Here is a 14,988-nt window from a genome sequence, read left to right on the forward strand (position 1 = left end):
ATCTCCTTCTTCCTTCATTGACCCTGAAGACACTATTACACCAGTTATATCACCCACCCCACCTCCTCACCCCTCATGAACACCATCACTTTTCTAACCCAGTCTCTTCCAGTACTCTCTCACTTTGCTCAGATCACAGGCCTTCCTATGTGTCCAGCAATACTGGGCACACTCCCTCCACAGGGCCTTTGCATGTGCTTGAACTATGATGGTGACAATCATGGCATATGCTATCAATCACGGCTATGCCAAATCTTCAGTTAACACTTCCTATAAACATACCAAAATACCAATAGCACCCTGCACTGAAGTGTACATTCATTATCTTAGATTTCATTAATCTTAACAAAACTGCTCTCATTTTTCAGGCCTTTCATTGTTCTTCATGATTTCACCTCACATTCTTATTTTATAAAATCTAGTAGCAGCAGCTTTTGCTTATCAATTAGTATGTACAACAGTCATAAAGCTATCTTTGCAGCAAAATAAAGCAAGGCAATCAAGCCAAGAAAGTGTCACAATAGAACCTGATTATACTAGTTCTTGGGCCCTAGAAGCAGAGTCTGTGAAATAGCTATGGCAACAGCGCTTCAAGGCACCGAACCCCACCACACTTTGCTGAACAACCATTCTCCATCTGGGCAAACACACAAAGATGCATGCTGACACCCAGTTATGTAACGTTAACATAATAGCCCAGTGGTATTTTAAGCTTTTATCGTGTTTAAAGTTCTCAGTAACTACAAAGCGTACATGCAGCCGTACACTGAAGGATGCTAAAAAGGGAAGACACAAACAATGCAAGGCAGAGAGAACTACCACTCCTTCCCAAGAACACTCGCCTCAGGAGTCTTTTAATGTTAGGCTCTATTTGACACAAGCATAAAAGAAAAAAAAAAAAAAAAAAAAGAAACCTTTTTGCCAGATTCCATTTAGCAGCACCTCTGGCAACATGCTTTGACTATGGCAAACTCCCCAGTGACTGGCCCAAGAACGAGGAGCAGAGGTGTCTGAGTCAGATCCTTTGTCATTAGCCCTTGCCTCACCACTTATTAGCTTGGAGAACTTGGCCATGTTTCTTTACCTCTTAAAGCTTACTTTCCACACACAGACATCAGCACAGAGCTGCCACACACTGCCAGAGCACACGAGGACAAACACCACTTGCTGAGAGCTCACTCTCACTAAACTCAATTCTAGGAAGTCACAGAGCTGCCAAGCTTCTGGCCTGTAGTAGAGCTTGAAGAAGAGTTCTCCTCTTAAACTTCTGCATGTTCAGAAAACGGCACTGGTAGCTTCTAGACATGACATTTTTGGATGAGTGAAATGTGCTCTCATTTTGAAATAGTTGAGTAGTCCAGAAATGCATTCTCTAAGTGATCTTGTGTGTATAATTTTATTTGAAGGAAGAATTTAAAAAATCTTATGCAGTCTTGGGAGTTATTTACTTATAGTACAAAGTCAAGCTTATTGAGCAATCAACTACATAATGCCAGCATCACATCTCTGAGTTCTCCCTGTCTGCTCCATCACAGACTTCTTTGATACTAAGTTGCCATGTAAGAGTTAGGATGCCTTGGTCTTTGATGTGGACAAAATGAATATCAGCTTCAGGAAAGTTTCTGCTGTAAACCAACTACCAGACCAACCACAAATATTTGGAATTGACCAAGTCCAACTCATTGGACATATGAGAAGCTAAGGTCATGATCACAAGCTATTAAGTCAAAAGGTCACATCATTACCAAGTGGGGAGTTGGAATCCAAGTCTCTCACATTTACCATTCAGTGTTGTGTCACCTGTGTGACAGTTGATAGTTTATAAGGAAAAAGACCTTCTCTGTATCTTAAAATATTTCTACATAGTTAGGAAGAAAAAAAAATCTTTGAAAACTTGAAATGTTTATTTAATAAAAGCTAAATATAACCACAACTGAACATAACCCATACCTTACAGTAAACATGCCCAAAGGGCTCCAAGAACACATTCAGTGGAACCAGGTAGTCACATGGGACAGTCCGGCAGAGGTTAAGGAGCCCCAGGGTTAACATCACCACCAAAGCATCCTCCTCACACAGAACACACTTCAAAGCTGCATCACTTCCTGCTAGCTTCCTTTGGAAGGGGAAAAGAGCCTCGGTCCCGTCCCTCTAAAAAGCTCTACCAGCTCCCAAATGTCACTCTTTCAACACACGTCTGCTCCATAATGGAAATCAGGCTTTTCGTTTTTAAATAAAAATTTTTATTTTTGTCTAGGTATGGCCTCAATATTACCAGGCCCAATCAGGTCTTATGGTATTCTTTAAATATATCTTTTCCCTTAGGTAAACATTTTAAAAAAAGCGTTTTGCTGTTTTAAATTTATATACGTGTGTTTACCTCCATGTATGTGTATCACATTCATGCCTGGTAACTACAGAGGTCAGAAAAAGGTGGTGTATACTTTGGAACTGGAGTTACAGTTATGAGCTTCTACTTGGGTTCATTCTGTATTGGCTAACTTCTGAGCATGGGACCTGCCCTGAAGTGTCACTGATATATGCAATGGGTATCAACTGCAGGTGGCTTGTTGGTTAGGGGTAAAACCCTATGTGTCCACTTGCCCCTCTCAGTGCTGGAACCGTGTGAGGTCTGTATTTATGTTGGTCTTAGTGTCTCAGTTTATATGTACATCAGTCCTGTAGTTTCTGGAAACACCTTTTCCTTGGTGTTATCTATCCTCTATGGCTCTTAGAGTCCTTCTGTCTCCTCTTCCACACAAATCCCTGAGCCCTGAGGGAAGGGTCTGACAAAACATCCCACATAGGACTAGGTGCTCTAGTGTTGCTCTTTCTGCACAGTCTGTGTCTCTGTGGTCTCATCTACTGCAAATACAAGCATCTCTGATGCATGCCGAGAGGCACTGATTTATGGATAGTATGCCACTTGGAGTCATTTTTCTTGCTACGTTCCTTTAATGGGACTGTGAGCTACCTAGTCCTATGTTCTTAGCCACTGTGGCAGTGTTAGGGATGGGTTTCATCTCATGGAGTGGGCCTTAAAGCCAATCCAGACGTGGTTGGTTACTCTCCTAGCATCTGTGCCACTGTTATACTGGTCTATCTTGCAGGAAGCTCACTAGGGATTGTAGGTAGGTACATTGTAGGTGAGCATGTGGAGTGCCTTCCACTACTTTGAATGCTAGTCAGAAGGGGCAAAGTTTCTAGTCAGGTACCAGCTCAACATCTCTATGTTCTGTACCATGTGCTGTCTTCAGCAATAGGCCCTTACCATCAAGTAGTAGAGAGTAACCACCAGCCTTGGCAATCGCTTATGAGGTTTGGGGGTTTCCATGGAACCCCTTTGGCACACAAGTAAACAAGATCTAAGCCACTCATGGAACTGGAGGTTTTACTTGGTGGCATAAGACATCTAGTCGGGGTACTGTCTCCCCTATTATTTGGTGACTCCATTTAGAGTCCTTTCATATATGTCTATATTTTAGGAAGATTTTAAGAGTAGGTTCTCATATGGTTTTTGAAATGGCCTTTAGTGTTAGTGGTTCCTCTCCATATTCCCTTCTTACCTTCCTCTGCCTTCCCCTCTTTCTAACCCTACTCTTCTAGTTTCCCCTTTGTCTTCCCATGACACTATATTTTAGTTCCCTTTTCCTCCTTTCCTAGGTACCTAACCTCTGTGGATTGCAGCACATACTGAGAGCTTAAAAACTAATATCCAGATATGAGAAAACATGTAATTTTTGTCTTTTGTGTCTGGGTTACTTTATTTGGGATTTTTTTCTAGCTCCACCCATTTACCTGCGAAATTTCAGAATATAATTTTTCTTAACCACTAAATAATAGTGCATTGCGTAAATGTTCATTAAGCAGTCATTAGTTGATAGACATCTAGGCTGTTTCCAGTTTGGGCTATTATGAGCTGAGCAGCAATGAATGTGATTGAGTGAGGCTCTCTGTAGTAGGATGTGGAGTCCTCTGAGGATATAGGAAAAAATTTTCAAAAGGGTCATCCACAGACAGAAAAGTAATGATCAATGGCTGGAACATAATATAATACTGTTTATAAGGGTAATTTTCAAAATCCATCTTTAAAAGTAGGAAGTTGCCTGGTGTGGTGGTGCACATCTTCAATCCCAGCATTCAGAAGCAGAAGCAAGTCAATCCCTCAGTTTGAGGCTACCCTTGTCTACAAAGTAAGTTCTAGGCCAGCCAAGGCTACATGGTGAGACTTTGTCTCAAAGCAAAAACCACCAAAAAAAAAAAAAAAAAAAAAAAAAAAGTAGAATGTCACAGAACTTTTTTTGTTTTATTTTCTGACACAAGGTCTCTTGATGTAGCTCTGGCTATCCTGGAACTCACTCTGTAGGCTAGTTTTGCCTTGAACTCACAGAGATTCTCTGCTTCCACCTTCCAAGTAAAGGCCCAAAGTCTTGGGGCTTTATGCAACAAGCAGGCAGATGTCTTTTACAAAGACTTTGTCAGATGGCAACTTGACCAGTCTTCATTAATTTTCAGCAGCTGAGATCTGGTGCAGCACACAACCGTCTTATCGGTTAAAAGTCACCACAGACCAACACTATACCAGAGAGTCTCAAATCTACATTGCCCAACCTGGTAAACACTACCCGCCTACATAGGACAATGACCATGTGGAGGGCACCAGCCCACCCGAAGAATGCTGTAAATGTGTGCTTTCAAGGGATTCACACAAAGTTTAGTTAAAAAAATAGTCACTCGAGAGGCAGAGACAGGCAGGTCTCTGAGTTTAGAGGCCAGCCTGTTCTATAAAGGTCAGCTGAGGCTACACAGAAAAGCTGTATCTTGAAAAACAACAACAAAAAAGTCCACCATCACATTGATGACTTCAGAGATCACTTTTAAAAATTATAGTTCAGGTGACGAGTGAGGTAGATGTCCAGCAGGTGAAGGCACTGCTGTCAAACCTGAGTTTGATCCCGAGACCCACCTGGTAGAAGAAGAGAACCTTCTTCTATAAGCTATTTTCTGATCTGCATACTTAATGGTGGGTACTGTGCATATACAACAAATAAATATAATTTAAAAAGTATAATTCAGATAAACACAGCTAACAAAAAGGTATTAAAAGAAATAACTTTGTTTTGTTTACTTTTATAGTACCTAGGGTATTTTATATTGCATTTGATCCTAATGTGTATTAAATTCTATCTGACAGTCCTGCTGCTTTGTACAACCACAGCATAAGAATCAGTCTTCCTTTGATGATTCACTGTGATGATTAACACCAAATATACAATAAAGCCAGAAAAAAAAATCACATTTACACTTTGGATACATGGTGTAAGATATCATCAAGAAGGAAAGATGTGTTCTTAAAAGTTGTATTAAATTACAGGTACTTCCATCTTTGTTAACAGAGGAAGGACTCAACCATACAAGTAGTATCTTTAGAGATAAAGAAGAAAATACAAAAATAAAAGACACAAAAAGGGATTAAGAAAAACACCATTGGTTTCTCAAAGTATCTTAAAACAAGAGCAGTGTTAAACTAATATAAGATTTTCTTTAAAAAGCACTATTTGAGTTTTTAATAGTAAACATCCCATTCTCAGACTAAAAACAACCATTTTAAAAACAAAATGTGTTATCCTTCAATGGCATTGATAGAAGTAAAAATGTCTGAGCTAACATATGGAAAAGTGATACATGTTTCCTAACAGAGCATTTATAATTAAACACTACACAATGAGTGATAAAACCTGCCAAACATTTGATAATCTTCAATATTACTGTAGTGTGACTGCATTATCACCGTAACTACCAGGACTTAACTGCAACTGCTTTCAACGTTCCAAAATACCACAATACCTTTTCAACATGGAGCCAGTAAGAAAAAGGAGGAAATAAAGTGTATCTTGCAGAGATTAAAATCTCAAACTGAAACCCCAAAGCTATATTAAAAATGTGGTGTGGCATTCTGCTTAACAATTCTGAAAACCGTCCTGACTGATCTTCATGATTGGACTTCAAACACTGATATGTTCTTATCCCTATTTTAGAGGTAATTCAGGCTCAACTCTGTCAAGGACACAATATGAAAAAGTACCAGAACAATTATTTGATCCCAGCTCTTCTAATGCCCACTTAACGCTCTTTCCATTACAAGACAATCGTTTAAAGCATGTTTAGCATTCAACAAGCCTAACACCAAAGGATTTAAGGATCAAGTAGGTCAAATCTTAAAACTCCACAAACACCAGGGGTTGGGATCAGTTCAAAAGGGGGAGAAGAGATTATCAAGAAACAGGAAATTATTTGAAGGGGTGGTGGTTTGTAAACTAATGAGCTTGGGTGCAGCACTGCAGAACGACAGTATTTAAGTAAAAATGCAGAGAGACATATTTCCCTTTGAAACGTGATCTTTCACGTAGGCTTCATCTTTTTTTTCTTCTTCTGTGGATCTGGGATGTATAAACTCAGTGACAGGACACTGGCCTAGTCCTGCAAAGCCCAGGTTTGACCCCCAGCACTCCAGAAACAATCGAACAACAAAAATGGACTGTGTGTTACTTTATTAGTCTGAGATTTTTACTCAATAGACACTCTAAAAACAACACGTCCAACTGGGTACAATCTATGTCACGTTTACTCCCATTAATTACGACGTATACACGTCACAAAAAGCCAATTTTTAAAGAGAGAGAGAGAGAGAGAGGAGAGAGAGGGAGAGAGAGAGAGAGAGATTCTGCATCCACCGCTGCTTGTATCGCACGCAGGTAAAGGAAAAGGCAGGGAAGGTGGCAACCCCCAAAACGAAGGTCTTCCTGGCCAAAAGCATCCTTGAGAGCAGGACAAAGGCTCGAGCGACACACAACCGGCTCAACCTTAAGGACATAGGGACATCACGCCAGGTGGAGCAAATGTACCCACGGAGAAGCCTCGGCAAGGGGATTCCTAAGATGGCTCTCTGAATCCACGCACGGCGTGCGTTCCTCCCAGTGCAGGGGAAACATATATTCCGAGCGTGCGAACACCGCACCCGGGTGCCCTCGCCGAGGGCTCCCGAGGCGCCGCGAGGAAATCGAGGCACGGGTCGCTGGCCGGGAGGGGCCGTACACGCCACAACCCCGCGCAGCCCGCAGCCCTGCGGAGGCCGCTCGCCCGGTCCGCGACCCCGCCCACGCTCGCTCGCCCGCCCGCTGACAGCCGCCGCCCCCACCTGCCCCTGCGCTCGCTCGCCCTGCGCGCCCGCCCGTCGCTTCCTCCCTGCCGGGCCCGCCTCGCGCGGGGGCCGGGGAACGAGGCGCCGCCGCCCGCACCCACCGGCATCATCGCGGCGCCGTCCGCCGCGCCCGCGCCGCCTGACAGGACGCCGCTCCGGCCGCCTCACAGGCCTCGCACCCGCTGCGGCGCCCTGCGGCCCGGCTGCGGCGAGGCGGCAGCTGCGGAGAGCCGCGCAGCCCTCGCTCGTCCTGTCGCGCCGCCCCGCGTGCCGCGTCGCCGTCCCTCAGCCGCCGCCGCCGCCTCTGCCGAAGCCGGCCGCCTTCCGCCACCCACTCGGCTCACCCCGCAGGCTGCGGAGGCCCCGCCCCACGCGACGCTCCCCCACCCGCCTACGCCATCTATGATTGGTCCGGTGGGGGTAGGCGGGATAAGGGGGCGGGGCTTCTCCGCCCTGGCCAGGTGAGAGCGCGCTCGTGCGCGTCTGCGCTCTCGGCGGCGGGGGAGGGGCGCGCTGCGGACGCCGGCCCCGCCCCCTCTCCTGCATTCCAGCAAAGGGGGCGTTGGGGCGCCGAGGGACCCCCGAACCTTGTGTCTGCGAGACTTCGGCTCAGGGTCACCTCGGACGAATAGGAAGCAAAGGACAGAGAGAAGAGGGCGGCTGGGTCAGGCACAGAGTCGCGACCGGTGGAGACTCGAACCTCTCAGGTCCGAGAGGCCAGTGGCAAGCTGGCCACAGACCAACTCTGACCCTAACATACCCCCCAGGTGTCCAGCGCTTTGAGAGGCTACAGGCCGGAGCCTATCAGGCGGGCACAGGGTGTCCCCGATGTGTCTGCGTCAGCCGATTGCATACCGTTCAGTGCCCCCGGGCCCCAGAGACCTGGGACTCTGCCCCGCTTCCACTGCGGGCTGAGCCATTGAAGCCTTCCTGACAGGACACACAGGCTCTCAGCCTCAGCACTTCACACGATCCATCCCGAGACTAAAGGACCCATCCCTACCTGTGTCAGTATCCTTGGAGATCCAGCCGGAACGTCCCAGGGCAGGCTCCAATCTGTATTTTCAGGGTCCAGATCTGTCCTTAGAACGCTGTCTCCCGTGTCATTTTTCCCTCCAACCTGGGAGACTGAGTGACAGAGGCTAGAGCAGACCCCAGAGCAGACCCTCAGCAGAGGCTGCGGGGTGGGCAGGCACCCTTTCTGAGTACTCCATATTGTGCCATTTGCCTGAACTCTGACAGATGAGACACAACGGCTGATGAACTGCACCGGGCTTAAACTTCCATGAGATTCCAGAAACATGAAGACCGCTGGGTGACCCCAAACACAGAAAGGGTAGATCACCAACCCCTGGAGAGGGCAGCAGATGTTGATCAGAGGCAGTTTATAGCCTGTCTGGTTCTCTGAGTGGCGGGAGGCTGCTGCTAAGTGGGGGCAGAGAGAGGGAGGAGGCCAGAGTTACACCAGCCCCCTTATGGGCAGCCACACCTGTGCTGAAGAGGCCATGGGAGTTAGTGATTGAGAGCGTGGACTTTCCAGTTGAACAGACTTGGTTCCACACCACTGCTGACACACCCTCGCTGTGTGATCTTAAGCGAGCTCATCTCTGTCATAGGATGTGGTAGGATAATAGTACTTCTCTGGAGGAAGCTCAGGTGTGATGTATGAATACTTCGAGCAGTTTGTGACACGTGCCAGCTGCCCTGTGAATTCTGTAGTTACGTTATCGTTAGCAAGCAGGTTTGGTGTAAAAATGTCCCTAGGGTTTTAAGACTGAATACATGTGGACCATGAGTGGTCAGTGACACATCCTTTCTGGAAACAGGATTTTGAGAGAAGAGGAAGTTTGGGGGCATGAGTGGTTTAGATCAGATGTCAAGAGACCTGGGTCCCAATTCTAGCTCTGCTCCATTTCCTGCAAGGTCTCAGGCAACTCATACTGTTTCTCAGAGCCTTTCATTTCCCATCGGAAGCAGAAGCAGGGTTAGATTTTGTCATCTCTGGGGCCTTCCAGTCCTGATGCACTAATGTCCCTGAGTTGTCAAGGGATAGATGCTGGCCCACTTATGCCCAACAAAAGACAAGCCCAGAAAAATGTCACCCACTCTTCGGAGGGGACCTTCCATACAAGATCTTACCGGAGGGGGGAGGGGAAGGAAAGGAAGAGGTTTTGGGGGAACTGGAGAGAGGACTCAGTAGCCAAGAGCACTCACTGGCTGCCTTTCCACAGATTTGATCCGCAGAACCCAGCGTGGCTGCTCACAACTCTGCGTAACTACCGTTCCCGGGAGTTACACCCTCTCTTGTCCTCTTCAAATGGGCACACGCACGTGGCACACAGACACATGCATAGAGACAAATCTAAATTTTTTATTTATGTACATGGTCTGTGTGTATTGATGCACACATGCATTTATTTCATCTATAAGGTCTATGTGTATTGATGCACACATGCATTTATTTCATCTATAAGGTCTGTGTGTATTGATGCACACATGCATCTGGAGGCTTCAGCTGCCTGGAGCTGAAGTGACAGGTGGCTCTGAGCAGCCTAACCTGAGTGCTGGGAACCTTCTCAGCTCTCTAGAAAGGCAGCAATTACCCTCAACCACTGAGCCATCTTTCAAGCCTCTTACTCTTGCCTGCAGAACTTGTGGGTACAGAATGGCAGCTGCCTGGAGTGTCTTCCAGGACTGCCTCCAGGCAGTACTTACCAGGCCAGGCTGGCCAACAGCTTCTTCTCATCCCAAAGGTCACATAGTATTCAGGCCCTCCCTATCTTGTACCTCAAAAAAGACATTTATAATTGCCTCCCCACCCCACCCCTGACTTTAGCTTCCACCAAGCTACAACCATTTCCCACAACTTTCCTGAACACAGACACAGATTCACCATAAACCCTTTAGCATCTTCCATCATCTACACCAGGGTTCACCAGAGGCCCACCAGAATCACATTAATGGTAGAATGCAGGCATTAGGGTTTATAAGATGCCCTGAACGTGTGAGAGATTTAGGATAGAGTTGGATAGAGACAGGATAAGGCAATGAGGAACAGCTGAGCTGTAACTGATACATCCTCAGCAGTCTTATGTCGGGATGATGAGTCTGTGGGGCATGTGTACTCTCCTCTGTTCTGTACCTTTCTAGTATTGTATACTAAAAAAGGTTAAGTATCCTTCAGAGCAAATTAAAATGCCCTTGAAGAAAATTAGCATATACTCACATTTGCATAATGAAATTCAGGCAAGGTTCCACAGAATACAGGAACGCCTGCAAGTGGGAATGGAAACAGGGCACACCCGGGACAGATATAAGTCACACTTGGCACAATTAGGTGACTTTTGTTTTTTAATAAGTCTTATTTTCAGAACAGTTTTAGAGTTAAATATTTACAATGCCTTTGCTGCAGCCGCCCTCACGCTTACAGGGCTTGTGTTCCAATAAGCACACTGAAATGGAACACATCGTGCACGGAAGGTGCAGTCAGCATCCCTGTAAGCTACCTCAGCAGTCATCCACAGAACCCCAGAGCACCACTTCCTGGTGAGCGATCGCACAGCTGACTGGGAGTTACCACTCTCCCGCTGTCCGGAGTCACCGCAGCGGATTGAACCCAACACTAATTGCCCACACAAAGATCAAAGTCCAAAACGTGAAATATGGTTTCGACCGAACTCTCATCTCCCTTGCACCACCATAAAGGAAAAGAGCCTTCGGTGAAACCATGTGTCGGGTGTGGCCCTCTGTAGACTTTTCCTGCCGGGTTTCCTCTAATTATCACGATTCTTCTGAGGGTGTGTATGTGTGTGTGTGTGCATGTGGCATGTGTGCCAGTGAAGTCCCCTGGGCGAGGCTGGTACCAGCCTCAGTTGCTCTCCCCACCTTATTGTTTCTGGTTATTTTTAAACTTTATTTTATGTGCATGGGTGTTTTTGCCTCGTGTATGTCTGTGCACCACATGTGTCTGTGCCCATGGAGACCAGGAGAGGGCACGAGATCCTCAGAACTGGAGTTACACATGGTTGTGAGCCATTTGGTGGGTGCTTCTACTTGAACCCAGGTCCTTTGGAAAAGCTCTTCACTGCTGAGTGGTCCCTCTAGTCTTCCATCTTGTTTTTTGAGACAAGGGCTCTCACCGGATCTGGAACTCCTTGATTCCAGTAGAATAGAGCCATCCAGGACCTGCCTGTCTCCGTCTCCCCCAGTAGACTAGAGCCATCCAGGACCTGCCTGTCTCCGTCTCCCCCAGTAGACTAGAGCCATCAAGGACCTGCCTGTCTCTGCCTCCCCAACATTGTGGCTGCAGGTCTATGAGTCTGTGCCAGTTTGGTTTGTTTGGGTTTTGGTTTTGGTTTTGGTTTTGGTTTTTTCAAGACAGGGTTTCTCTGTGTAGCCCTACCTGTCCTGGAACTCACTCTGTAGACTACAGTGGCCTTGAACTCAGAGATCTACCTGCTTCTGCCTCCTGAGTTCTGGGATTAAAAGTGTGAGCCACCACTGCCAACCTGTGTGTCAGTTTTTACATGGGCCTCCTAGTTTGCTTTTTGCTACTGCCAGAAAGAGTTTATTTCTTGAGTCCACCATGAGGGGAAATCAAGGCAGGAACTTAAGCAGGAACCTGGAGGCGGGAATGAAAGCAAAAACCATGGAGGAGTGTGGCATCCTGACTTACTCTCCATGACTTGCTTAGCTGCCTTGTACAACCCAGGGTCACCTGCTCAGGGTAGGGACCCTCCACAGTGGGGTAGAGTGTGCCCTCCCACATCAATTATTCATCAAGAAAATGTCCACGGGTCAATCTGATGGTGGCGTTTTCCCAACTGAGGTTCATTCTTCCCAGATGATCGTAGCTTGTGTCAAGTTAACAAAAGAAGGTTCCTCTTTGATGAGTAGGAGATGTTTTTCTCATGATCAGGCTGAATTAGGGACTGACTTCAAAGGAGGATCATAGAAGCAGCTGCCACTCTCACCACGTGATAGCAGGACACAGGCTGTCACCAAATTTACCCTTGACTGTTCATCTTTATCTCTTGGTTGCTATGATATTTTGCTTGTTTTTTTTTTTTTGTTTTTTTTTTGTTTTTTTTTAGTCAAACTATATAGTAAGATAAATTTTTTTAAAAAAAATTAAGACATGTATAGGTTACTGTGGTTACCATGGAAAAGTACCACATGCAGAATTGAGTAGCTTAGACAACAGAAATAGGCAGAAATGGTTTTAGAGGCTAGAAGTCCAAAGTCAAATTTAAAAGGTGAAATCCAAGACGGGGTGGGTTCTCCAAGGCCTACCTTGCGGTCTTCCCGATGGCTGACAGTTGCTTCCTCTTCTAGAGCCTTCTGTATGCTCCCACACATGCTACCCCCCTCTTTTTAGAGGATGCCAGTCAGAGTTGGACTGGGGCCCAGCCACAGAACCTCATTTAGCCTTAATCTCCTCTGTCTTGCAGCCACAGACACATTCTGAGGTGTATTAAGGTGAGGACTTTCGTATCGGACTTGTGGGTAGGCACAATGGAATCCTTAAGACCTTTCTTTCTTTCTCTTTTTTTTTTTTTTTTTTTGTTGTTGTTGTTGTTTTTTGTTTTTCATGACAGGGTTTCTCTGTGTAGCCCTGGCTGTCCTGGAACTCACTTTGTAGACCAGGCTGACCTCTAATTCAGAAATCCGCCTGCCTCTGCCTCCCGAGTGCTGGCATTAAAGGCATGCGCCACCACGCCCAGGTCCTTAAGACCTTTCTAAGCACAACTTCAACTTACCTCTTCACATTCCTCTCCTGCGCCCCGACAGCCCACACATGGCTACCCCAAGCCCTCTTCCATCCCTTTCCCAAGGAGACAGACCCGTGATCATCTAACTGCCTGCGTGACATAGCACGTAGCCATGTTGACCCTTTGTTCACTTTTCAGACCTTCCTTCTTCTGCGCTTCCCCAGATACTAGGAGGGATCTTACTTTCTTTCCCAGACTGCTGACCTCAGAGTCACCTTATGACCTGCCCCGTTAGACAGACCAACGTCCTCTCTCTCCCAGGTGTCAGGAAGCCAATTCAGTCAACACAACGTGTCCTATGTGCTAGGCCCTAGTGACCTAACTTCAAACAGGATAGAAGAGGTCCCTGTCCTCACAGAGTTCATATTCTTGTCAGGGGAGAAGATGTTAAATGTTGGCAAATGTGCTTTAAAGTTATAAAATCAGATAATGTGACAGAGGTGGCTGCTTTGCCAGTAGAAGGCAGCGTCTGAGTGGGTGGCTGAGTTCTGAGGACATAGCCTTTGTGAAGTTCCAGCTGAGGGGAGGGAATAGGGAAGGAAGGTGCCAGTGGGGTGCACTCAATACTGGGGAGTTCTGTGAAGGGACAGGGACAGTGGAGCATGGTGAGCTCAGGTTTAAGTGTGTGTCCCGTGCCCAGTCTGGATGTGTCCCGATGACATTCCAAGGGTGTAGAGAGACCTGAATGATATTTTTCAATGTCAGTTAGGAAGTTAGGAAGGCTAGCTGGCCTGCTTCAAGAGTTGAGAGTAGAAGTGAGGAGTGGGGTCTTGTTTAGGATGTGGTTTGAATGGTGGGACTTGGGGAGGGTGGAAGAAAGGTGCAGGATGGCTTCTGCTCAGTGCTGGGGACTGGCATGGGGAGAGCAGATGTAGTGGAGGGAGGCTCCGTGATGACTGACATCAGCTTTGATACTTTCCAGGGTTAAGGTTCAGGCCTCTCCTTCCTTTGTCCAGCATGAGCCTGCACTCAAACCTGCAGTCCTACCCTCACTTCATCAGGAGTGGTCTGGGCATGGCCCTGCCACGGCTGCTTCACATGGGCTTCCTAGCCTGGGCATGGCTCCTCCAGGGCCGGCCGCTTCCTCTCCTTTCCCCTCAGCACTCACCTCTGACTTCCAGTTTAACCTCCTTGTACCAGAAGTGGGCTCCTAAACAGGAAACCAAACCCAGCACTGTAAGTTGTAAAGCCTGAGCCGCTACCACAGCCCTGAGATGGGTGGGGAGGGGCTGGCAGAACAAAGCTCTTCAAACCCTGGGGATCCGGTCTCCTCCACCACAGTGGCCAGTAAGGCTACCTCATCAGCACCAAGCCATTCGACTCCGAATCAGTGTGTGTGTGTGTGTGTGTGTGCACGCGCGTGTGCGCATGTGTGTTCCAGGGAATTTTCGCAGTAGCTGGCTGTGAATCAAACTTCTTCCACCTCTCCTGTGGGCATTAAGAGTTTGTATGAAGGAAGTCAGTGAAGTTGGCATTTTTAAGTCTGGCCAAGAAACCCACAGAAGGGAGTTCACAGGCCCCAGGAGTAAATGGGCTGCTATTACCCCACTAATGGGCTGTCCTGGTTGGGCTTTGTTTGTGTAGTGGTTTGTTTGTTGCTTTCTAATGACATAAGTTAGACGCAGCTGGGAAAAAGGAGCCCGAGCTGGTTCCTCGTGATTGAGAAAATGCCTTCATCTGATTTCCTATAGGCAAGTCTATAGTGCATTTCCTCGGTTAATGATTGATGACAATGGGTGGTGTCACCCCTGGGAAGGTAGTTCTGATTTGTATAAGAAATAAAATAAATAAATAAATAAATAAATAAATAAATAAATAAATAAATAAGGAAGCCAATAAGAAGTAAGTCGGTAAGAAGAGCCTATACGCGGCGTTCCTCACAGTTTCTTCAGGTCCCTCCTCCAGGCTCCTGCCCTGCCTGGGCTTCCTTCAGGGAAGGGCTATGATGGGAGCTGAAATGAACCCTTTCCTTCCCGGGTTGCTTTCGGTCATGGTGTTTTAGCACAGCAACAGAAA

The 14,988-nt window shown here is 46.8% G+C and overlaps 1 protein-coding gene across 3 annotated transcripts in view; it reads right to left on the minus strand.

The window, feature by feature from the left end:
* Positions 1–7,511, minus strand: part of Ppp1r13b (protein phosphatase 1 regulatory subunit 13B) — a 79,706-nt gene extending 72,195 nt beyond the window's left edge. For all 3 annotated transcript variants that reach the window (XM_029540507.1, XM_029540508.1, XM_021201811.2), the window contains exon 1: positions 7,303–7,511. In XM_029540507.1, the coding sequence (XP_029396367.1) occupies positions 7,303–7,311 (9 nt within the window). In that variant the 5' untranslated portion in view covers positions 7,312–7,511. The remainder of the gene's footprint in view (positions 1–7,302) is intronic.
* Positions 7,512–14,988: the final 7,477 nt, after the last annotated feature.

The sequence above is a fragment of the Mus pahari genome, chromosome 7 (assembly GCF_900095145.1).
Source record: "Mus pahari chromosome 7, PAHARI_EIJ_v1.1, whole genome shotgun sequence".
Taxonomy (NCBI): Eukaryota; Metazoa; Chordata; class Mammalia; order Rodentia; family Muridae; genus Mus; species Mus pahari.